The sequence below is a fragment of the Pelodiscus sinensis genome, chromosome 3 (assembly GCF_052426305.1).
Source record: "Pelodiscus sinensis isolate ZL-2025 chromosome 3, ASM5242630v1, whole genome shotgun sequence".
Taxonomy (NCBI): domain Eukaryota; kingdom Metazoa; phylum Chordata; order Testudines; family Trionychidae; genus Pelodiscus; species Pelodiscus sinensis.
Genome location: NC_143054.1, coordinates 163,952,366 through 163,977,907, shown reverse-complemented (window position 1 = coordinate 163,977,907; position 25,542 = coordinate 163,952,366). Strand labels below are relative to the sequence as shown.

At 47.4% G+C, this 25,542-nt stretch overlaps 1 protein-coding gene across 5 annotated transcripts in view; it reads right to left on the bottom strand.

Moving 5' to 3' along the window:
• Positions 1–23,988, bottom strand: part of LOC102444426 (uncharacterized) — an 81,973-nt gene extending 57,985 nt beyond the window's left edge. The window contains exons 1-6 of one of the 5 annotated variants that reach the window (XM_075925380.2): positions 23,339–23,988; positions 20,797–20,897; positions 12,225–12,342; positions 6,696–6,762; positions 5,151–5,229; positions 483–973 (exon numbers count right to left, since the gene is read on the bottom strand). In XM_075925380.2, the coding sequence (XP_075781495.2) occupies positions 483–973; positions 5,151–5,229; positions 6,696–6,762; positions 12,225–12,342; positions 20,797–20,848 (807 nt within the window). In that variant the 5' untranslated portion in view covers positions 20,849–20,897; positions 23,339–23,988. Of the gene's footprint in view, positions 1–482; positions 974–5,150; positions 5,230–6,695; positions 6,763–12,224; positions 12,343–20,796; positions 20,898–23,338 lie in introns of those variants that run through there. The other 4 variants (XM_089777492.1, XM_075925383.2, XM_089777493.1 and 1 more) reach the window with 4 other exon arrangements.
• Positions 23,989–25,542: the final 1,554 nt, after the last annotated feature.

Here is a 25,542-nt window from a genome sequence, read left to right as displayed (position 1 = left end):
GTTTATATTCCTTTATATTTTCCTCAGTAGGGTCTGAGTTCTAATTTTTAAAGGATGCCTTTTCGCCTCTAATCACTTCTTTTACTCTTTTGTTTAGCCACAGTGGCACTTTTTTGTCCTTTTATTATTCTTTTTAATTCAGGGTATACTGTTTATTTGAGCCTCTATTATGGTGGGTTTTTTTTTTTAAAAAAAAAACATTCCCATGCAGCTAGCAGGCATTTCATTTTTGTGACTGTTTCTTTTAATTTCCAATTAACTAGCCTCCTCATTTTTGTGTAGTTCCTCTTTTTGAAGTTAAATGCTGTGGGGTAGGGGGGAAGGAAGGGGTTGCTAAGTGTTCTCCCCCACAAGAATGCTTCATTTAATTATATGCTATTACCGAGCAATTCTACTAGAATCTCCACTTGGGCCAGACCCTTGTGCTCTATTTAGGACTAAATCAAGAATTGCAGACTTTTCTGTATGAAGTTGAACCTTACCTGCTGCATTTTTTCCAGGTCAAGGCTGGGTCTGCTGACTTTGTCCCCGTAGCCTTGCCGGTGTCTCTTACAAGGCATGACTTGCTCAAAGCCAGCTCCTACACTTGTGAAGATCAGAGGCCTGGAGGCTGGGTTCCGCACCAGAGGCTGGAGTCTCTTAGGAGGGGAGGCACTGAACAGCACTGGGCTAGGGCTAGCATGCAGACCATCGGCTTGTTCCACCACAGGCCGGAAGGACATGCCACACAAGTTCTTCACTTCCTCGTCACTGGAGGAGGTGTTGTTGCTGTCACCACAGCAGGAAAGCCGGCTGACCTGTGACCACTTGCGCTTCTCGGTGGCAAACTCTCTGTTGATGCGCTCCAACTCCTCTTCAGAGCTGTGGCGATCCAGGCTGGCATGGAAAAGGGCCCGGACTTTACAGCATTGATTCTCCTGGTTCTGGAGCTGGTTGGTTGCAAGAGGGGTCAATGTGCAATTCCGTCTTCTCTCTGAGGGAAGGAGAGAAACATGAGTGGTAGGACATGTCTAAATCACAGCCGATATACAATAGGACCTATTAGCTTCTGATCTTGCCTCTTTGCTCCTCCAAATAAGTCCTTCGGTTGTTCATTAGCATATTGCTGGAATTCCACATCCTCAAGCTTGATCACTGGACATCAGCCTGAGAGCCACCAACTGAACACCAACTGTACAGCAAGTACACTGATACACCGGTTATTTCAGCACCTGAATCTAATACAAAGCAGGATACCTGTGTAATGCGCTGGTTTTGTGCATGTGACCAAGGGGGTGACGTTGCCTTCTAGCAGTTGACGCATTGAGACAATACAAGACTTACAAGCATTGTTCTTTAAAGTAGCGCTCTTGTGATTCTGATGGTAGAGGCATGTGTTTTTGAGCTACCTGTGCATTACCAGCTCCCTCCAATTATTAAAATTGCTGACCACTTCATTAAAAGATCCCACTTTTCATTTGCTTAAAACTTCATCAATTTTAACCATTTGTGCTGAAATTCTCCATGCCAGGCATCGACCTGAGGCTCACATTACTCTGCTGTCAGCAAATATCTGTGAAACCCAGTGGGAATGGTCCCTGTAACCTGAGTGCTTGGGCAGTACTCAGAAGAGATTCAGATGGAACCCCGATGATTAGCAGAGCACCCACAGCATGTTTTTACCAGTGGTGCACATCCATTCATGCCTTGGTGCACATAAAATGTATTCTGCACACAGATGGAAAAAATTAGAGGGGACACTGCCCATGTGTCTCATCCTCCCCGCCCTCGCCTTTTAATACTAATTCACAAAGAAGGTGGCAACCTGCTACCGCTATCCATTACTTTATTAGCCCAAGTGGCAGTAGTCTCACTGGTGGATCTAAAGGTGCCACATGGGTGTCAATATGCCGCCACATGATAGAATTTGTTATTTTCACGTTTTTTAGAGGGAAAAACCCCAATGAAATGACACACTCAAAACCTACTAAATTAAAAGAACCATATTAAGGGTTGTGAAGTCAAGCACTGAACAGTCAGGAAGTGCCAGAAGTAAGGTTGCCTCGGCTTCTTTAAGTTGTCCCCCTTGGAGTATGCTTTACAAGATGATGCTACGTGAGTGAGCGTACACTCATTTTTCCACAGGACCCTGCCTCATTCAGTGCACAGGATGGACAATGCTCTGGGGAGGAACTATGGTTGTGTAGTGGAAGAGGAGACTGTAGCCTGGACAACTCCTGTTTCCTATGTGGCATGTAAGAGTGGCTAAAACTCACTCGCACACACACAGGTGACTAGAGCTTGAGGCAGGAGATTATGCAAAGAGAAAGTGGGAACTCATGATGAAGGCACTAAGAAGCCAGTTCTGTAGGGCAGCATTCATCCCTGCTATTCCCAGAGCTCAGATATCAATGAGGGGCAACCCAGGCTAGGGAGTAGGCTGCATGAGTGGCCCTCCATCTCAGTGGGCTGCACGACTGTCATAACCAAGACAGTCTGCTGGGATAGGCTAGTTTTGCTAACTGTACTTGCATTCCTAGAAACAGCAGGGTAGGCTGACTGAACGGTAGCAGCACTTTGGATGCAGAGGGAGCACACAGGTCTCCTAGTCAATGTTGTGTGCAATTAGTACGCGCTTCACCTGTTCTTGCTTTCCATACGTGTCACTTCTGTAATACCAGTGAGAAAAAAAACTACATAGATGAAAACCAACAGACTCTTGCAACCTTGTGCATGGTCAACGGTGAACAAAATGTCTCATGGGACACACAGAACCCCGTGGCTGGCATGTGGCCCTTGGGCTGAAAGTTGCCCACCACTCATACATGATACGGGTATATTAGTTAAACCACACTTTTCACCGGTGCCTATGAATTGTGTGTGCCTCACTTTCTGGAGGCCTGATTTGAAAACCTGGGATCTGATCTGCAGAAGTGAGAGCTCAGCACAACTGCAACTGAAGTCAATGAGAGCTGTGCTTTGGACACAGAAAGTGCTATATAATAATGATAAATTCTCTGGAAAATATCAAGGACTATGTATCTCAACAGGGGCACAGGTGTGTTGGGAAAATAAATTCATTAATCTCTGTGAAAACACTCTGATAGTGCAGTGATGAGCACCATAGAAAAACCCATGAGGAAATGAATCATTGTGTCTTCACAGCAGCTTGAACGGTGTGCAGCAAATAACGAACACTCCACACTGATGAGAAAAAAAAAATACTGAAGAGCTGCTCATTCAGTGAGCATTGTACATCCTGTGCACTCAGTGAGCCAAAGGTCCTGCGGAAAAAAACAATGCAGTGTGTACTCATGTAATTAAAAACGATCTAAAAATGCATACCCCCAAGGGGATTGATTTAAAGGAGCAAAGGCAACCTTACTTCTGGGCTTCCTAACTTTTGAGAGCTAAACTTCCCAACATTAATCATGTGCTCTTAATGTTGTTTTTTGTGGGTAACACAATAGTGTATAAAAATAAGATCTATTATCTGAAACCTATGAACAGACAGCATCATCCAGTAGGTAGGACTCTGGATTGTGAGCCAGAAGCCTGCCCTAAGACCTTCACCTCCCTTAGCTACTGTTTCCCTGCCCTTAACAGGAGGTTAATGTTACTGATGTTTCTTAGAGCTTGTCTACACAGGGATACATCAGGTAATTAGACTGAATTGACTAAAGATGTGAAGTTAAAGAGCATGAACCCCACCACATGGATAGCCTCATTCAAAAGTAAAAGGGGAATTAGTTCATTTCGTGTTAACTCCCTATAAAAAGGAGGATTAAGAGTTTGTCTACACAAGCTGCACCAGTACAATTGCTGTAGCTCATCAGGGTAGACCCATGGTGTCCAACTAGTTCTGAAGCAGTAGCTACTACGATGGCTACTGCTATAGTGAACTAGCCACACTCAACCGACCAAATAGCCACATGTGGCTAGTGTGTTGGACCCCACAGGTGTAGACTCTATCTACACCATTGGGAGAGGCTCTCCCATTGCTGTTAATACACCTCCATGACAGGTGGCAGATAGGTCAGCTTAACTACAGTACTCAAGGATATGGATTTTTCCCACCTCTGTGCAACGTAGTTAAACCGGCTTAATTTTCTCATGTAGAGCAGATCTAAATTAAGCTAAGTAAGGCCTGGTCTACACTGATCAGTTAGCTCAACAGAGCTACATCAGTTGGAGTGTAAAAAGCCCCACACCTGAGTCTCATAGCTCATAACTCCCCATAGACAAAACTATACCAGCAAAAGAATGCTTCTCAGTTTAGCTACCTTTGCTCATGGAGGTGATATTCCTGCATTGACGGAAAAAACCCTCCCCCTCAGTCCGGTGTCTGCACTATGAGGCTATGGTAACAGAGTTACACCAACACAGTCTCTGTATTGCAGACATGCCCCAAGAACATTTTACTTTAGAGAGGCCTGGTCTATGTTAAGTCAACAGGGAAATGCACACACTGGTGCACTGCAGCTATGCCAACCTAACCCCCCAGTAAATGTGGCTGGAAGAGGTGCCAGAAAAACCCCTTCTGCTGCTGCAGGAAGAGTCTATGCTAGAACATGACAGCTCTGTACCTGTGCCACCGTAACTCAGAGTGTAGTTAATTCACGTAAATGGTCCTGAGAGTCCCTGAGTTGACAAGCCCTTAGAGAGCAGCTTAGAGAGCTGCACAATGTCACTGATGTGAGTCGTCCCACTGACTTCAGGACTGCTCTGATTTACTCTGAGGACCGAGCAGGTACACACATGGCCTCGGAGCACGTGGAGTGCCAGACTCACTAAGAGCCACTCACACAGAGTAACTGACATTGGTCCCATTGTGTACTTGTATATTGACAGGGACCGGTTCACGTACAGGGAACTTCAGAAGGATCTCTTCTACCGATATCCTTGTGAGCCGCTGTTTACAACCCTGCTTTTTCTGGCAACCCCACAGGGCTTCCCGAGCAAAGGTTGCCAAGCTAAGGAGGATGTGCCTGGAGATGGGAGCGTAAGCAAAACATCCACTGGGGAGATACAGCCAATTCTACCATGCTGCCTGTGGCACAGGAGGGATAACATGAATTGGAAGGCAGGTCTCTCTCAGGAAGAGGTGTAAGGCACAGTGCCACTTCCATCAAGGCAGTCTTGATTTATGCTCGACTCCCGTGGCTCTTTACCTCTGTCGATCTGAGCAAGCTCCTGGTTCTCTCCCTCAGAGTCATCGCTGTCTTCCTCATCACTTGGGGGGTAGGAGATCTAGATGACAAGTTAGAAAGAAAAAAGTTCCATCATTACTTAGCATTAAATGTCTGCTGCCCACTGCACTGCTACTGCCCACGCCCACTTCCCAACTTCTCCCATGCATAGCCTGCAGCCACCCATCCCTATGAACCACACACCTTGCCCCCATGCAGACACATTGCATAAACACCTTCCTCCCCACCCTCAAGCTCCACCCCGACCCACACGCACCCAGATATCTAAAGCCAGTACAAACACCGCCTGCAGCCAGGTCACGTCCCCAACCTGGTCTCATAACACACGTACCTCCTACTCCCAACCCCCCCAAACACACACACCCTGTCTCCTAATCCACCCCACATATATACCCACTTCCCCAACTCCTCCCCACAAACACACACCCCATGCTGCCACCCCGAGACACATGCCTCCCGTCAACAACCACAGCATCCTACAAACCAAACACCAACACCCACAGGCCTTCGCCTGTCATCTAACATGTGCATCTGCCCTCTCCTCCTGGGCACACATGAACCACCCAAGAACATACATGCTCTTGATGACACACATTCTGGAAGAGTAATTCAATTTGCCTGGGATGACACAAATTGGATTCAACAGAAACAATCAGGATTTCTAGATTTTACTCCTCAAAACCTGCAGAATAAGACTGCAAGAGAACCCTTCCATAGGCCTTTTAGAACTACCTCACAAAATGTCATAGGAAATTAAATCCTATAGGATAAGATTAAAAAAAGATCTTTAGAAAGGTTCTCATTTGCTAGTGTATTCTACAGAACTCTCCCATAAGGGACCTTACAAAAGGCCATGCAATATATATACCTCCTTCTCCAAAGCCAAAAACACTCACAATGCCCCTTTCCTAGAAGTGCCTCTCTCATGCCACCATTCAGCCTACACAAACACCCAGCAATAGGCTCTCTCCCCAGCAGTGACAATCAAACAGCCACTCTCACAGGTACTGAATTTTCCAGGTGTGTTTGGAACAGACATTTCACGTTGTTGACAATTCAGATATAATTGGAATGGATGAACCAATTAACCTGAACCCAAACTCCATATCCAAGCTCCCACTTGCATGGGGGAATATGAGTTTGATTGGATATAATTTTAATCTGAATTCGGCTGGCTAAACCCTATGCCCAATATGGACTGAAGAAAGCCCAGGCTCAACATTTTGCATCTTGGGTCCAGCCCTAGATAGAACACATCTGATATTCTGCTGAACATTCCACATGTATCTGGCAAAACCAGAACTATTGTGTGGCCAAATGTGCCGCTGCACTTATGGGGGCTGTGCCTGGGATGCTGCTGAATGTAGCACACATAGCAATTATCTTTATAGCTGCATCCACATCTATATCCACGAAAATGAGTCACGGATAGCCGCACTGATATCCGTGGATGCACATACCCACACAAATATGAAATGGATATCCACAGATTTGCAGGGTTCTTACCTTAGTGCTCAGCTCTGACATCAAGTTAGCCCAGCATCCCATTTCTGCCAGTGGGCAACACCAAATGCTTCAAAAGAAGACGCAAGAATCCCATAAAAACCCACATAATGGGTAATTTTGGAATAAACTGCCTGTAAAGGAATTTTCTTTGCACCACCAAGCAATTAGTGGTTGTCCAAAGCATACAGTTTGATAGGATTAAAATGCATAAAGGCGATCTACAGTAAGCGTGCATGTTCCTATTATTCATCAAATTGTCAAAACATTTTTCTGAATCCTGCTAGGCTCTGGGCCCACAACAGTATCCTATGGCAATGAGTCCCGCAGGTTAATAATCAGTTATGTATGGTGGGGGGGAGAACTAGAGATGTTAAGGACTAGTCGACTAGCCGATAATCAAATCTTATCAGATAATCAGTTGACTAGTCAATTCTGCCCTTCTTCCCCCTCCCCCCCGCCCCGCTTCCTCTATCAAATAGAGGCAGCAAAGGGGGGGAGAAGAATGGGTACTTCAAAGCAGCAGCGCCACACAGCTGAGCCCAGGATCAGCTGTGTGGCACTGCCACGCATGGAGCCCAGGGTCAGCTGGGGACTCCCCAGCAGAATCCGGGATCAGCTGGGGAGTCCCCAGCTGATCCTGGGTTCTGGGGAAATGCCGTGCGGAGCTGGAATCAGCTGATGGCATTTCAAAGCGGCAGCGCAGCATGGAGCCCGGGGTCAGCGGGGGACTCAAAGTCCACCACTGACCCCGGGCTCCATGCTGCGCTGCCGCTTTGAAATGCACAAGAGCCCCCACTGGGGACTCTTGTACATTTCAAAGCTAGCATGTCCGTGCAGCCTGGAGTCAGTGGGACTTCCCACTGGCCCCGGGCTGCATGCGGAGTTGTACATTTCAAAGGAGGAATGCAGAAGTGCCTATCGACTAGTTGACTACTCAACAGAAATTCCATCGACTACTCGACTAGTAAAATAACCGTTACTTAACATACTTAGGGGGAACATATTTCTTTTTAAAAGTTTTTAATATGTTGCCTTTTAAATGTCATGGCAGTCCAGGTTATTGCAGTGATACACATCTGTCCCTTCATACTTTACTGGTTCCCAAGAAATATCACCAGAATGACACAGCCCATCAGGTACATGCAGGGGCTAGCAATGAAGGAGAAAATTAACTTCACTGAAGCCATATATGGAAAAAACAATTATGAAGAGTGCAGAAGTTCTAATGCTAACACCAAGCATAGGCACAGGAGCTTTGTCTATCCAACCATCCTCCTGCAGTTTGATGTAAGCTGGCATCGTCATCAGTGTCCCCTATAAGCTGAACACGTGGGCAGCCGCCGAGGAGAGATTCAGGTGCCACCCCGCTGGCAGAGTGCCCACAGCTGTTTCTATTGGTGGTGTACATCTGCATATATGCCTTGGTGCACATACATTTTATTCCGCACATAGATGGAAAATAATTGGTTAAAAAGGTCACTGTGTAACCACTGGAGATCTTAGTCATTACACATGCTGTGGGATCTGCAGTATGAAGCTTAAATGAGCTTTATACTGCAGAGCCTGCAGTGAAGCCTCCATCCCGTGCCAGCCCCATTCCTGGGGAGGCTTTGCTGTTACTACAAAGCCAACTGAGACCCAAGTACCATTGTGAGATGCGCTATTCAAACACGCAGCAGGTTTGTTTTCAGCATAGCCTTAACTCCAGTGGTTAACTCGATTGCTGCCCCTAACTTGAGTGCTACCCACAAACACTAAACTCAACTGTGGTGGGACTGCTAACTCTATACTCCCTGCCAAGCCAGTGAGCTTAACTAAAACTCGTCAGCTGCTAACCTGACCACTCTGCAGCATGAAAGCAGACTAGCTCCCTGAGCACTGCTAGTCCTTCCAAGGGCCCTCCCACAATTCCCCATGTGCCCAGCAAAGGCAGGCAAGTTCTCCCACAACTCCCAGGGAAATACCTAGAGTGGCTCAGCTTATTGCAGTGCTAAGCATGGGACATCCCCTCAGAAGTCTTAGCATGCTGTGCACCACGGCAGCTGGAGTGTCGTTTCACAGTGTAACTGCTCTCACTCAAGCCAAGTTAGTAACTCCAGTGGAGATAACTGGATGTAATGCCTCAGTGAAGGAATATCCAGCCAGAGACAGCCCCTGCCCCAAAGAGTGTACTCTGCTTTTAACAAGGATTGGAATGGAAAAACTGAGCCTATGGCAGTAATAACACACGTGCCCATACTCTGGCACGGCAAGCGGGATATAAATGCCTACATGGACAGAGGTGGCTGCTAGCATTCATAAAACCACCAGCTCAGGTCAAATTCCAGAATCACAGCAATGGGAGATGGAAAATACCTATCTAATCATCCTCTCTCCCCTCTCGGGAGGCCATTCCACAATCCAACATATCTTACTAATGCAACACTCCCCCTGATATTCAGTCTAGACTCTTCCTTGTCCAGGCCACGCTCAGGAGTTACGCTCCCTCTTTTGATCTTTCACCTTACAAATATATGCAGACAACAAGCTAGACCTGTATTTTAGTTCTTCTACATTTCTCTTTTTATTAGTAACCCTCTCCACTCCTCAAATCATATCTAGGTTGTTTGTTTGGCTTTCATAAAAATGAATGGAGATGAAAGGTGCCTAACTGACAGCCTTAGAAACTGAAGTCCTCCATTCATCTCCAGAAGCGCTACTGTACAGGCAGAAGTTGCAGTGAAGCAATCCCTTCAAGAAATGTGCTTTAGTCCTGACGAATTGGTTGCTTTCATGGGACTGAATATTTTTCCACACAGAGTACTGATGGCCTGCGGAACTCATTGCCACAAGGTAGTGCAAAGGCCAAGAGATTAGCAAAAGTGTAAAAAAAAAGGGGTTGGACATTTATACGGATAAATATGTCCATTATTGGTGTCATGTTTAAACAAACCTTTAGGAAAGTTACAAACATTTATGTATTAAGGCACAAGCAATTTCTTAATAGTGGAGAACAAATTCACGTCCCTGGTTCTTTCTGACCTTTATCTATAAAACCCTGCTCTCTCCCCTGAACACAACATCAGCTTCATGTCACTACCCTCCACTCATGGATCCATGCTTCATATTAAGCTCTAATTAACCTCTCTCCAAGCAATCCTTCATGTTAAACAATAACATTCATCAATAAGTTGTCCATGTCACAAACATACGATTGTGACTCTGAGGTGATGGAAAAGTTCATGTGTGTCAAAAAGGCCAACTACTCCCTCTCCTCCTTCATTCACTGCATAATGGTGTTTGCATCTATTTGTGAAACTACAGGTTGAACCTCTCTAATCCGGCACTCCCTGGTCTGGCAACATCCATGGTCTGACATGATTTTAGTTAGCTGGATGTCCACTTAGTATGGCCAAGTTTCCCACAGTACCGAAAAAGTTTTTTTATAGCCACCAGCTCTGGTTCTCAGCATTCTGTGCTGTTACTTATCTCTAATTTACCCCTAAATGTCTTCTCAGAGCCCAATAAGTAGTGGAAGTGTTGGTAATGCTGCTAGACAATATTTATCTCCCGTAGTCCAGAAAATTCTCAGGTTCAGCACTGGTCAGGTCCCGAGGGTGCTAAACTAAACAGGTTCAACCTGTAGTGAGAATGGGAGAGTCTCCATTTCACACACATCTGAGTGTTTCCAAGTCACAGAGTGAAGTGTGGCAGCTAAATGTGCACACAATGACTGTGTGTGTGTGTGTGTGTGTGTGTGTGTGTGAGAGAGAGAGAGAGAGAGAGAGAGAGAATGGCAGTTTGTCGGTGCATCTGTGTTTCAACAAAAGTCAGCATGATGGAAGTGTGTCTGGGTGCAAGTACAGAGGGGTGTGTGTGTGCGCGAGAGCATAAGGGAGTGAGAGCAAAATCACATGATTTGGTGCATCTGTGTTTGAATAGGAGGTTGTGTTCACCTCTCCATGATAGCTTGCATTGTGTCTACGCACAAGCATGTGAGACAGAACTGCTATGCATGCTGGACTGCGCTCAGGACAGGAAGGCTGGGAACTTATGTGAGTGTGCTCGCATGAGTGCTGAATCAGACTGTTTAAGACACATTGTCTCAGTGGGAAGCTAGGGCTGCGTAAACAACTTGATGAAACAAACCATTATGGTAGCCAGAGTAAGAATGTTAAGGACTAGTCGATTCTCTCCCTCCCACATCCTCGCTGCCTCTATCAGACAGAGGCAGCAAAGAGCATGGGGAGAGGAGATACTTCAAAGCAGCAGCATCGCATGGACCCCAGGCTCTGTGTGGCGTTGCCCCTTTGAAACGCTGTAGTGGTATTTCAAAGGGGCAGTACCACACAGGGCCCAGGATCAGCCGTGCAGCACTGCCCCTTTGAAACACTGCTACAAACGTGTTGCCCAGGGTCAGCTGGATCTCCCTGCGGCATTTCCGCAGAACCCGCTGATTCCAGGCTCAGTGTGGTGCTGCTGCTTTGAAATGCCTAGCGGACCCCAGAATCAGCTGGCGAGTCCCTTGCTGACCCCAGGCTCCATGCAGGCGCTTCCAATTTGAAATGCACACAAGCCCCCACAGGGCCTCTTGTGCATTTCAAAGCTGGCATGCCACGTGCAGCCTGGGGCCAGCGGGAAGTCCTGCTGATTCCGGGCTCCATGTGGATGCTTCCACTTTGAAATGCACAAGAGCCCCCCCATTCAAAGAAGGAATGTAGAAGTGCCTATCAACTAATCAAGGGAAATTCCATCGACTACTCGACTAGTAAGTTAATTGTTATTTAACATTCTTAAGCCAGAGAGACAGGGGATTAACTACAAATCATGCTCACTCTCCCCCTCCAAACTGGAGAACTCCCACCCTTCCTCAAGCAGCAGCTTCTTCCATCCAAACTGGTGAGAGTAAGTGTCCGAGGCAGCTGGATTCACGACAGATGCTCCTTCTGCACCCTGAATGTGAGCAGGGCCTGGTGCCTCACCCCGACACAGCTAAGAAAGCAGGCAAAGTCGGAAAGGCTGGCTTCCTAGGGTAGCTAACTCTGTGCTGTTGGTTTCAAAGCTCCTTACTCCGTAGGCTTAGCTCATCCCTCACTCTCTAGAGAGCCCCTCAGTCACTTCTAAAACGAACGCCCAGACGTGTGCTCTATGCAGAGGCTTAATTGAGCTAGTCTCAGAGGTTGCAGTGGGCAAAGACAAACTTGTCAGGGAGGGACAGAGGCCCAGTCGTGCTGCTGGTTACATAGCTATGAAGAACTCATTCCTGCCACCTTCTCCCTTGGATTTCAGTCAACTCTCCCCTCATTCAAAATGGTTTGCTAGCCTTACTTGGTGCTTCCTGCAGACACCACAGTGATGGGCATCCTCCAAAGCCCACAAGCCCCTGGTGTTGGCTCATCTCCATCCCCAGTGCTGTGCTGAACTGAGAGACAATTACAATGTGCTAAGTACTTTCCCAGTATTGTTTTTCCAGGTAAGCGAGGGCTGTAGTTGCCACTGGGTCATGACTGCGAATGAGAGGGGAAGCATCCACAACCAGCTGAATTTCACCTTGCGCAATGGGTAGGTACTGGGCCAGGCACGTGGAAGGGCGTCCATGGCAAGATGGCATGAGGGGGTGAAAGGTACAGCCGTCCAGGAGCCACAGAGCCTTCCAATTCTTCCTGTCCTGTTTAGGGATGGTACATTGCAATTAATCAGCTGATTGAGTAGTCGATGGAATTTCCATTGACTACTCGATTAGTCGATATGAGGGGAGGGGCGCTCGTTACCCCTGCTGTGCCCCTGCCTTTTAAATGTAGCAAGAGCTGCCCAGCTCTTACTACATTTAAAAGGCAGAACTGCAGTGCCGCTGCCTCGTCTCCCCCCCGAAACGTTGCAGGGGGGAACCGGCTTTTGAGCTAGCTCCCGCTGCCCCTTCCTTTGCTGCCTCTGTTATAGAGGCAGTAAGTGGGGGAGAAATGCGAGGAGCCGACTATTCGACTACTCTTTTACATCCCTAGTCCTGCTGAGCATTCCCGAGGTCCTGTGGGCAAAGAAAGGCATGACCTACCTGCAGGCCAGCCAAAGGCTTTGGGTTCAGTCAAGTAGGGTTCCTACACCCTGGAACACACCAGCCTTAGGGGTGGCTAGTGAATTTCAAGGTAGCGAGAGGCAGGGATGTTGTCTCCTCCATATTTGACCATATTCTGTTGGCCTGAAGGACTGGTGGAGTCTGGCACTTTATTGTGGGCAGGGGGAAAGTTGTGCGATGCTCTGATTCCAGTCTTGCCTTTTTCAGTCAAGCTTCCCACCCTCATCTTGCCCTCCAAGACAAGTATGTGGCCTCCATCGGGCTTCTTCCGTAATACACCACCCCTCAAATCCAGCCCGCAGCAAAAAACCTCCCACAGCACCTCCATGCAGCTAACCACACATGATCCTTCTACACATAAGTCTCTCGCCACCTGTGTGTCCCAAAACTCATGGGCTTTGTGGATGTGCACAAAACATTACTGGGTGATTATACCCCCCGCCTCTTCAAAGGATTTCCCAGAAGACAAGCTCCCTTCTTTGATTCCTCCTCATGCAAGCATACAACCAGAAGCCTGAAAGCAGCACAAGAGGGAGCAGGGTCGGGGCCGGGCATTGCTGAGATGTGGGAGTCACTGGGCTCTGCACCCACATCTGCAATCGGATGCGACTCTCAAACAGCAGGTAGAGCAGAAGGTTTATTAGTTCACAGGGATACAGTGTAGAACACACTTGTCAGCATAGAAACCAGAAGTTGCCAGTATATTACATCTTGGGGAGCCAAGGGCCCTGCCCCCCATCTCTGCACCCCAAGCCATCAAAACTCACCCACTCACTCAGAAGCCTGCCACAGCCCTGCAGCCAGCTCCGCCTCAGGCTTTTGTCCAGCTCCCCAGGCAAAAGGTGACCCCGGTTACACCCCCCCCCTCCCCCAGGCTGAGGTTACAGAAAGCATCAGCCATTGTGTACGTAAGGGAGACTATCACCCTCAAATTCCCATCACCATCTAGGCATTAGCGCAGTGCCTGGGGAAAACTGAGGCACGCACCCAGGGTTACTACAGCACGGTAGAAATCACATGCAACATAAAGCAAACAGAACGAATATAATCCCCACTTCGTCACAAGGGTTTAACAAAGAGAGGAACTTGCAGATAGTTGCCACACACACTTAGCAGTGGGAAGGAGTTAGGAAGAAGGGAAAGGAGACAAGTGATGCCTGTAGATGTCCGTAATCCAGACTCCATCAGGCCAAGTGAAGATGGGGAGGGAGTGACACCTATTCATGGGACTGACCTCAAGTCATGCAGTTATAGGGTGGGGAGACGAATGCTGTGAACATGGTCCCATCCTCAGATCCACGCAAGGCCAGAAAGGAAGATGAAGAATGCCATCAGACTATTACTACACGTCCCTCTCCTGAGACAGGCCGCCACACTCCTCATCCAACCTACTTATTCAGCATCTGTGCCAAGCAGAGATCATTTGGCAAGAGGCCAGTTCAACTGGCAGTTTTCAATGGCTCCCCAGAACCTCATGGGGCCCGCACTTAGACAATCACAACCAAACACTACGTGGCATGAGGGGAGTAACTGATAACCGTGCTTTTGACTTACTGGCCCCCTTCTCAAGAGAGCCAGCCAAGGCACCTGCAGCCCCCGAGAGAGGTGTCGATAGCTGATGAGAAGCTCCCTATGTTGGGAGATCTTGCCTGACAGTCATCACAACTCAGCCAGGTGAAATCGCATTAGCCAGACAGACGTACACACGAGCAACCATCAAGCTGGAAAGTTCATTGTAAGGGGCAGTGCAGATGTTCCAGGCAACCCAGATAAATCCCAGTTTAACCCTTTCTGCTAGTGATTTACATCCGGTCTCTCGTGTTTCACCATCAAGGGAGCCAAGAATATAGGGCTTGGGTCTACCTGCTCAAGTGTCTCCAAAGAAAAACCTCACAGCTTGTTAGACACCCAACTGTCCTGTTCTGGTGCCCGCAAGCTCAGATCACATGAGAGTCCTGCTGGCAGAAATCAGGACCATACAGACATTTGGAGTGAACTCAAATGCTTGGGATCCTTCCAACTGAGCCGCAGATTTTCCCTAATTGGGAGAATCTGACCTTGCAGCACCAGAACCAGCCAGCAGGGTTTCCTCCCCATCACAGACACAATTTGGTCCATTGGTAACAGGCTGGCACATCCTAGCATCTGCATAGTTACATGCCAATGTGGCACCACAATCCTAGTGGTGCCCCCAAACAGAAACTGGAGAATTTTTTTACCCTTGCAGTTCAAGATGAGTAGCAACCCTGCCAGCCATCAGATGGCCAATGCAATACACTGCACAATGAGCTGGCCCTGGGCTTGTCTTCTCCCACACTCAGGTTAGCAGTGGGGAGGGAAAGCTATGATAGAGGGAAAACATTGCCTAGTCTCTGGAAGAGAGGCGGCAAAAAGAGTGGAAAGGAGCTGTCTTGCTCTACAGCTACCCCTGCAGGTTGACTGAGGAATGCTGCTAACAGGCATCCCAAGAGAGAACTGTCCATTCTGAACCAGCTGACATGACCTCTGTTACCAAAAAATACAACACATAGAACATGTTGCTATCAATCTGTCACCTGTACTCCCTTGCTCCATAGTACGCACACACCTGGCAGCAGTACAGTGTCCTAAAAACCGCTGGCCATGGTGCCAACAGCAACGATCTTAGTTGCCACAATGTCTGATTTATCACCTCCAAAAAATGAAGCTGACTTTAGATGGTCACCTGGAACAAATACTTTGTTTTGTATGGAATAGCTAAGTGAAAGGGCAAAGAAGGATTTCTCTTTTCCCCCAATCAAATGCAGATGCTTTCCCAACAAACTACAGGATCTAGCTGGCAGTCTGGCACTCCCGTCTCAAGAGAGGAAATTCCCCATTCAAAGGTTTCCTCTTCTGCCTCATGCCCATGTACACAACTGTAAAATATAACCTCCGACACAGATAAGAGAAATCATCACTCAGACAAATGCACACCAGCCTGAAAAGGGCAGCAATGCCAAACTTGCTTTCAGATCCTTAAGGATGGAAAAAAATAAGGAGAACCTAGGAAGGTTGCTTGGACCAGCAGCAAGTGCCAAAAGTGCAAAGCCAAACACAAATAGAAGGTCTGGGGTGGCACCCTGAATGCTTGTAGTGCATTTTAGATGCACTTGTGTGTACTAGCTGCTGCCTGACATTCGGGAAGGGAACCCAGCTCAAAACAGACCATAAATCAGAGCCAATGGACCAAACTATTTTCACTTAAATACAAAAAGTAAATGAACAGTGTTAAAATGTGGATAAAATATATTAGGTTATTTTTTAATTTTTAGATTAAAAAAAAACCCTCAGGTATAAACCCTGAGGTCCTTTCTTGACCCATAGCTAAGAACATTTATTTTTAAAACCTACATGTTAGATCTTTCTCAGATATAAATCAATGTTACTTCACTGGCTTCTCATGTTGTCACAAGTCTCACGATGTGTGATATTTTCCCCCCATCTTCTGAAGACAAGAGATTATGTGCGAGTCTCTCCTTTCAGTGTTTAGGTTTTATTTATTTACGTTTCTAGCCCTCATGACTGAGAAAAACTGTCAGATGTGAGCCCTACAACATCACAACTCAGAAGCACCCCCAAAATTGTTCAAGGCCTCATGATTTTTAAACCAATCTCATGACTTTTGCAATCTGAGCTATGATTTTGAATGGCCGTGGGCTGACAATACTGCAATATATATCTCAAGTAAGGGTCTCATTTCAACTTGCTGGTATTTGAAGCCCCTGTTCCACCATATCCATAAGCATATGCTTAACTTTAAGCATGGAACGGGTCCTTTGAAATCAGTGGGGTCTTAAAATTAGGCACAGTGCTTAAAAGTACCTTAGCTAAATTGGATCCTTAATTATTGCTTGACTCCCCCAAAGTGATTCATAAGATTGAAACTAACCCAAAATAGCAAAAAGCTACCAACAGTGATGAGAAAAGGGAAAAGTCTTTCATTCAGATTTTAAAACAGAGCCTGACAATCTTAAGGGAATGAATTCTTTGTGATGGGAAGAAGTACACGGGCATAAGCAACAAACAAAAAGTGATGGCAAATAGCCTCCTTAGGAGACAGAGATGAGAATAAATTCCATTGAGCAAGACTTTCATCAGCTGAATGAGCAATCTGGTAGGAGGCCAGTGGATAGATGGAGCACACAACTGCAGCAACAGCAGAAAAATTAGAAAGCCAATACTATGCCCCAAAGAATAATAATCATGAGCACTTATGCAGCGTTTTGTAAGGGATCCCATTCAGCATTAGCAATAAGGTAGAGGGTAAACACATTTTCCTCATCTTACAGATGGGGAAATTGAGGGGGATGGGCCAAATTCAGAGCTGGTGGGTGGCTAGAGAGGTTAAGAAGTATGCTCATGGCAACAGAGCAGGGCCAGAAGTCCCTGTGTGTCAGTCCCATGTTCAGCCCATTCAACCAGTGGTTTTCAACCTTTTCATCCAGGACCCAAAATCTACCCATAAAGAGGAAGCAGCGCAGGGTGGCAGCAACCCCTCTCCATGGGGGGGGGGTGGTCCAAGCTCCCTGCAGACAGAGGGTGTTGTGGGAGGGAGGGGGGGAGGCTGCCACAAAGCAGCCTCTTTGTGCAGTGGCCCGGGCTGGCCACAGACAGACTGGTCTGGCAGCAGCTCCTGTCTGCAAAGGGTCTGAGCTCTCCATGGACAGAGGCTGCTCTGGCATCCCAGAGACCAGCCTCTGCCCATGGTGAGCCCAGATTGCCACGGACAAAGTCTTCCTCATGGCAGCTTTCCCGCCCCCCCTCCCCCCCAGCTGCAGGGGAGGGGACAGACAGCACCAGAGGTGGCTCCATCCTGCACCCCCTCACGCTCCATGCTGCTGCCTCTTTATCAGAGGCAGCAGCATGGGGGTGGGAGGCCAGGTGAATCCAGTGCTCATGGGGATCCTGCTTAAAGCCAGCTCCTCACAGGCATCAGCTCCCACTCCACCTCGCCTTGCTGCCTCTGATACAGAGGCAGCAAGGGGAGGAGGAGTGCATGTAGTCGATACAATTAACTGATAAGTCAAGGCTTATTGGTTAATTGCGTAGTGGACTACATGTTTACATCCCTACAATCTATGATTGATTATTGGCACTGCAGTAGTACCCAGGTGTACCAATCAAGACTCTAGCTTGAAACATGCAGAAACATGCTGTGAACACACAGCCCCGCCCCAAAGTACTTGAAATCTAGGCTTAAATCTAAACTCCAAATTGCCTCACCTGTATGTGCATGCAGGGGTGATAACAGTTAATTACAGATGCAAAAAAGCACATCTGTATGATTTGTGTAAGCAAACATACTGCTACAATTGCACCTGCAAATTCATTTAGACACAATTAGCCATTTTGTTCCCATCACTGTATATTTTTGCATATGTGGTAACCTGATTCTTTTTTATCCCATAACAAGGTAGAACTTGATAGCATATTTTTGAAAACTGGTAGAGCCCTCTACGGACACAAAATTTGTAATCACATCTATATCCACAAAAACGAGCCACGGATAGCCGCACTGACATCTGAATATGCAGATACCCGGGGATATAAAGTGGATATGTGTGGATTTGCAGGGCTCTAAAAACTGGTCTTCTTTGGCTCAGCATAGTTTTCCAAAAATAGCCTCCAATACAGCTAATCCAAAACTGGGGTATGATGGTTCACTGCATACCCAGGCCTGTGAGTCACCTTCTAGTGAGTGGTGGGCTTACCCTTAGCCATGATAATTGGGCATTAGCTTCCTAACACCACTAGTTTATTAAACACTCAAGCACTCTCCACTAGGCTAAGCCAGCCCTGCCTCTACACTGCAAATTAACAAGAGCTGAACCTCAATCACCCAGACCCTTTGAAGCATTTCCTTGTGATTCCCAGCCCCTGACACCGGCTACTCACAGAAACTCCAGATCCTCCATGCCCCAGTTTACCAAGTTTCCCTTAAACTACCTCTCATGATGCAACCAAGGGACATTTATGTAAGAAAGCATAATGATTCCACTGAATACAAGAGAGACATGGAAACAAATGTTAGCAATGCAAAACAAAATCAGAACACACCAACTAGGACCTACACTTATTAATAGTTACCTTTCTTAGCTAATACACTAGGCTTCCCCTCACCAGCCCACCCAATCCAGTCTGCTGCAGAACTAGCTGGTTTCAGAGGAACCAGGATCCAAACACATGAAAACAACCCAGCTCAACAAGTTGTCTCCTCAGTGAATGGATCCAAAGGGCCTCTCTTCCCTCTGTGTTACAAATGTTTCAGTGTCTCTGCCCATAGGCAAGGCAATCCCCTGGTCTGTTGAAATGGTCCTTTTTTACTTCCAAGTGGCAATTGTCTTTGATGTTTTTTCATTGTCTGATCTGGGATGGGGCAATGGTAGATAATGGAGCCTGGCATTACTGGCTAACTAGGGAGGAGAAACAAATCCCTTCTTCACAAACAAGTTAACACTGAGTAATATTATTCCCTGGTGACTCCTTTTAACCTTAAGACCATGAGGACATAAACATCAATATAATTACATTATTCTTTACATACCATCCATACATACGTAACACTATGATTATGCATGTTGATAAATTGCAAGCTTTTAACAGAGAGAGACCTTACTGGTTACACTTTATGGATAAATACCCTGTAAACAATGTACTTGGTGTAATGAGTTTGTCAGGTCTGAGATAGGAGTTGTTTGCAAAGAACAGGGGATCGCTTGCCAGTGTGTCATATAGTGGCACAAATAATGGCACTCATTTGAACACCTAGCTACCTGGTCAGGGGTTCAATATTGGAGGACCGGTTGATGCCCAGCTAAAAAGCAGGACTCTTGGAGAAGTAGGCTTCTCTCTTCTTCCCTCCCCTTGGAAAATCTGAAAAGAATGCTGTGTAACCCACACACCTAGGCTATGTCTACACTGGTGGGTTGTTGCGCCAGAAATATGAAAATGAAGCTAAGCGTGGAATATTGCCGAGCCTCATTTGCATACCTAATGAGCCACCATTTTTGCGCAAGAGGCTCTTGCACCAGAAGGAGTGTCTACACTGCCCCTTCTTGCACAAGAAAAGCCCTCTTGCGCAATGCCCTTATTCCTGAAAATAATCAGCATAGCGGCATTGCACAAGAGAGTTTTTCTTGCACAAGGAGGGGCAGTGTAGATGCCTATGGCTATGTCTACACTCACAGCTTCTTGCGCAAGAACATCTTGCGCAAGGGTTCTTGTGCAGGAAGTCTTGCGCAAGAAAATGTCCACACTGCCATGTGCAAGCTGTGCTTTTGCACAAGAGCGCCCATGGCAGTGTGGACGCTCTCTTGCGCAAGAAAGCTCTGGTGGCCATTTTAGCCATAGGGCTTTCTTGCGCAAGAAATCCCTGCCAAGCGTCCACACTGCCCGCTTGTGCTAGAGCTCCTGTGCAAGAGGGCTTACACCTGTTAAAAAAGAGCGTAGCTCTTGCACAAGAAGCCCTCTCTTACCATGCCGTACTGTAAGTTTCCTTGCGCAAGAGCGGACGGGCAGTGTGGACGCTCTGCAGATTCTTGTGCAAGAATGGCCATACTTGTGCAAGAAGCCGCAAGTGTAGACATAGCCTTAGTGTGGTTACTGAGCAATGCAAGTGGACCACAGCAACAGTTAAGAGCAAGAGACCTCTACAGCATGGTCTGGGAGCTAGCTGGCTTTTAGCTCAGAGGGTAGAGGCTCCTATATTGAGCTCCAGAGATCCCAAGTTCAAAATCTGCCTGGTAGTGATTACAGCTGTTCACCAATTTATACTCCCCTTTCTACTGCTCTAGGCAACCTCCCCTCCCTACATAGTCTGTTCTAGAGTAGACAGCTGTTACTGAAGATAGGTCCTAAACTGTAAAATTCAGAGGTGACTTCTAACATTCCACCAGGTTTAGAAGGTTTTTGCGTTTCAAGCTGGGCCTCCTCTCTAGCAAATTTGGTCAGATCACAGGAGGCAACAGGTAAAGCTGTATGGGATGGCTCAGTGCAAAGATCATAAGGCCAGATGCATGAAGACACAACCTTTAGTAGGAACCAAACCCTGGGCCTTCAGTACTGACAGTACAAGCAGCATCTGCACAAGCTTCTGTGGCAGCAGGTTCTTATTCTCAATAAGCCAGCCACTAAAACAGAAAGAGAAAACATACTAAGCCCATTCATTACATGCACTACCATTAGCAGAGCCACAAAGCATTCTGAAACTCTTCCCTGAGAAGCACCCACAAAAAGAGGGCCAATCTAAAAATCTTTCCAGACTTCTGCAAAACTGGGCTGGAAATCCACCGAGGAACTGCCTCAGTTGCAAGATTTCAATGCTCCCTGCTTCCAGTCGTGCTAGAAATGGAAGAACAGTCTGTTCTGTGGTATTAGGAACTTCCAGCAAGCCTGTGAAGTGCAGAAGCGCCTGACAACGTGGGTGGAAGCAGCTAACCAGATTTAAAAAAAAATAAAAATAAGAAAGCTCAGAAATTGCTCAGTTTGGGTTTTGGCTGGAGGTCAGATCTTATTTTATCCCATGTGAATCGCTCCTCTTTCATCTGACAGCCATGGACCTGATCCCTCCTCCCATTCATGGTAAAACACCCACTAACTTCACTGCCAGGAGGACTGGCCCCTTACACTTTTCAAACAGCCTGAAGTGAGAAATGTAACCTAGCGATACATGCATCACACATGCTGCAAAATATGCATGTTGGGAGGCTGAGGAGGTGCTGACGTGTGCTCCAGGAATGTGGCGCTCAGAGGGCCAGTTTGCGGCTAGCAGCTTCCAGAGTGCGTAAAGGAGCAGCTGGGAAGTTAAGGCAGGCCCAAGACACCAGGCACCATTCTCCAAAGCACAGGGACTCCACATGTCTCTGGCCATACCTGTCCCAAGTCAATGGTAGTTTGATGATCTGGCCAGGCACACAAGGGATAGTATTGTGAACTCCATGAAACAGTGGGAAGGGGACACGGGCCTGAGGTAAAATCCCATCCAGAGCTCCCCACCGTGATTCAGCTCCACATTGTCCCCAGTGACCTATAAGGTACATTTGAGTCCAGAGCATGGAAAAATCTGGCTTCATGCCCACGCACTCATGCCAGTCACGTATTAGCAACTCTAGCCTATGCAAGTGCCATTGCAACCTGCCAAAGTGTCAGGCTTTGGACACACACTGTAATTTAAAGGAGGTATCAATGGGTCTTCAAAAATGCAACTCACTTGTTTCTGCCACAAAACCTTGGCACTTGCACAAATAAAATGGCTGCTGATGCCCTATAGCACCGGTTTCTGTGGATGTATCCATGCATCCTGAAAGCATATGGGGCCCTTTTGGTTCTCAATGTCTCATTGGTAGCCCCAGAAATCCCCCAGGTTTTGGAATTCAAGATTCAGCAAGAAAGAAATATAACTAAAACAAAAGGCAGCCAGGGCCACAAGGCCCTCTATTGCTTCTTAACAACCCCTCCCCATCCCCACAGCACAACAGACTTTACTATCCAAGCTGGAAGAAGTGAAGGAGACACAGGACGTTGGGGAAATACCAGCCCCTTTTCTCCTGAAGTTGCCACCAACCTACCCAGAGCAACTATGCAGGAACACAGATGCATGCCACAATCTGCCCCTGTGTCATGCATACAAAAGACCCTACTGGAGACACACTGCATAACTCCCCTTCCATCCCCCCCAATCCCAAGACCGGGCAATAAAGGCTGCTTCTATTCCCTGCTCCTTTATTTGATTTTGGGGGCAGATTCTGTTCTCACTGACATCAATGCAAATCTAATGAAATGCCACTGATTTCAGCAGGATTACTCCAGATTCACCCCAGTGTCCTAGACCAGAAGCTGGTACTTATTGCATTCCTCTCACCATGGCTCCATTTTTATTTCCCAACATATGGTGGATAAATTCCTGCTGGCATTTTGCAGAGCGGGCTTGGATATATGTTGTCCTGAATTTGCAGTCCCTAGTTTTCCTGTACAAAAATAAACAAGGAAATAGAGGCTTTCTGAGCCATGGTTAGGTCAGCAAAGGGAGACAGGCTGCAAACTCCAGGTCGGATTTTGGCCTTCAGATCCAGGAGAGAGAGAAATGCAAAAATATTGAGGAAACTAGAGCTCCGACTAGTTATGTTTACACAGTGCCTACTACAATAGGGCTCCAACCTGGCTGAGATCTCTAGGTGCAACTGCAACATCAAAGAGGTGTGATTTTAGATACATATGTAGATACAGATACACACAGCCCTCTGCTAGGCAACTCACTCAGCACCCAGACACATCTTATGAAACATAACTCTAGGCTAAAAGACCAATGTATGTGTTTCTCCATCCTACACTCCTCCTAGGTTAGAGCCTGCATTAGCAAAACCAGCCCTGCATTCAAAGGAATCAGACTTAATTCCATTAATGCAGTACAGACCCATTTCAACCCTGACTCCCCTTCCCAGCAGGATGAAAGGCAACCGGCCCAGCACACAGAATGCTGAAAGTTAATAGCTTGATTACCCCTATTATTAATTAACTGCACCGCGTGTCCCTCCCTCCCAAAAAAAAAAGGCACGCTCAGAGCTTTTCTTACCTTTAGCTCGAAAGGCTGGATCTCATTCAAACTCTGGTCCCTGAGCTTTTTAGTTAGGGTCTTCAGCATGGTATAAATCCAGGGAGCCAAGAAAGGGTTAAGCATGCACACACACGCATCTACATCTGCTGAGCTGTCGCTGCCGCAGCTTTGCTTGGAGGCGCTCAGAATAGCTTACTGCACGCACCCCCCAGGTGCATACAGACCTCCTGAAAGGGGCCACGCTGCAGCTCCCCTGATTTCAGCACTGCCCCTCCCCTTCCTCCTCCTCCACCGCTCTGCCTTTTGGCCCTCACTTAACAAGATCCCTTTTCAACACTTAACAAAAAAATAAACTTCCCTTCTTTCTACAGGCTTCCGAAGGAGCGGAGGGACCAGCTGGCAGAGCCCTGCTGGGGACAGGAGACATTTGGGGGAATATGTTTTTATTAAGAGATGGGAAAGCCCTTTAGCAGAGGGCCTGGGCTCTGCTCATGGTAATGGTCTAATATGCCATCCCTCGCGCTCCTTGATGCCTGCTGCTCCAAACAGGCATCCGCCCCCTCTCGCTGTCTCTGTCGCGCCCCCCTCTGCTCTCTTCCCCCCCTCATCCACGCGCCCTCTCACACACACTGACTCTCTGTTTCTCGCTCTCCTCCTCAGCCTCTGTGTCTTCCAGCAATGTGAAACTTGTAACAAACAGAGCACCCAGCACAGGCTCCCATTGGCCAGCCACGGAGGACTGTGTCAATTTCAGTGGGCAGGGCTTCCATTTAAAGGGAAATCGAAGGGGGCAGTGAGCCACCCCCTCCCCCAAACCACTTTGTGGGTCCTGGAGTGGCAGGATAACAGGTTCCCCCCCCCCCCACACACACACACACACACCCTCCCCCAAACTACTTTGTGAGTCCTGGAGTAGCAGGATAACAGGTTCACACACACACACACACACACACACACACACACACACTTCCCCAAACCACTTTGTGGGTCCTGGAGTGGCAGGATAACAGGTACATTCAAACACTCACACACAGAGGGGCTCTAAACCTTGCAAGGAGAATTTCTACAGGGGGATTTCGAGGGAGATCAACTCACTATGTAGCAGAAGAAAGTGCTTATTATAAATAAAAGAATCCAGGTGGGTTGCTGCCAGCCTTACTCCTGCCTTCCTCACTCATACACCATCTAATCCTACTGTACAGGATTGTGTTGCTGTCCCTGTTGCCCTGTGGTGACCACTGACAACCAAGGTGGGAACCATAATCCAAGCAGCCCATTGGCTCCCTGGACCTCCACAGGGGCACACAGAATATCCGGTTTTCCTTTTCTTTTATAGCAGGGTCTATTCTGGGAGGAGGGAGAGATTGGAACCACAAGGCACTGAGGACAGGCAGGCAGGCTGGTGTAAGACCACCTGCCACAATACTGGGAGGCAGGGGTCTTGTCTGCTCATGGAATGAGACTCTCAGAGTCAGGGTGGCTTTAGGGAATCACTGGTTTGAATGCACCCACATAGTGGCAGTGGCAGAACAGCCTACTTAACTAATGGGCACTGAGTGGGAAAGGCCTAGTACACGATCACTAGAGGGCACCCTTGTTAACTGTCTGCTTACCCAGCAGGAGGGAATGAATGGGCCACATGAGCCAATCTCTTGCAACCTGTCCATCCACATCAGATTCCAACCCAGGACCTCAAACTGAAAGCATCCATCTCTAACCCCACAGCCACCCAGGCTCCTTTGGGAAAGGCATTGCAATGACAGCTTCAGAGATAAATCCCCCCACTGAGCAGGTGCAGTACAGGTAGCAATAGCACAAACTTTCCCTACATCCTGGTGCCAGTGTGTCTGCAACCACCACCTCCGTGGATAGGAGGGGTTGTTCTGGTTGTTTGTATGCTCATCAGCCTTGAGGGCAACCTAGTCAACAATGGTGCCAGTGAGCCTTGGCCACTCTGGCCTAATGGCAGCCACCCCCTTGTTTCACATCGGCTACCCTGTGGCCATCAGTGTGGCTTTCAGCACTTGTACCTGAGATAATGTACCCAGAGCATAATCCATCTATATCAGACTACAGGCCTGATTGTTTCATTTTCAGTGGATTTTCCCCCTGTCTCTCCTTTGACTTCAATGGAGGTCTTAGCGAATTACACCAAAGCAAAAGCAAAATCAGACCCTAGAACTATGTCTTAGCATATTTCAGGAGAGCTTCTAGGTACCTTT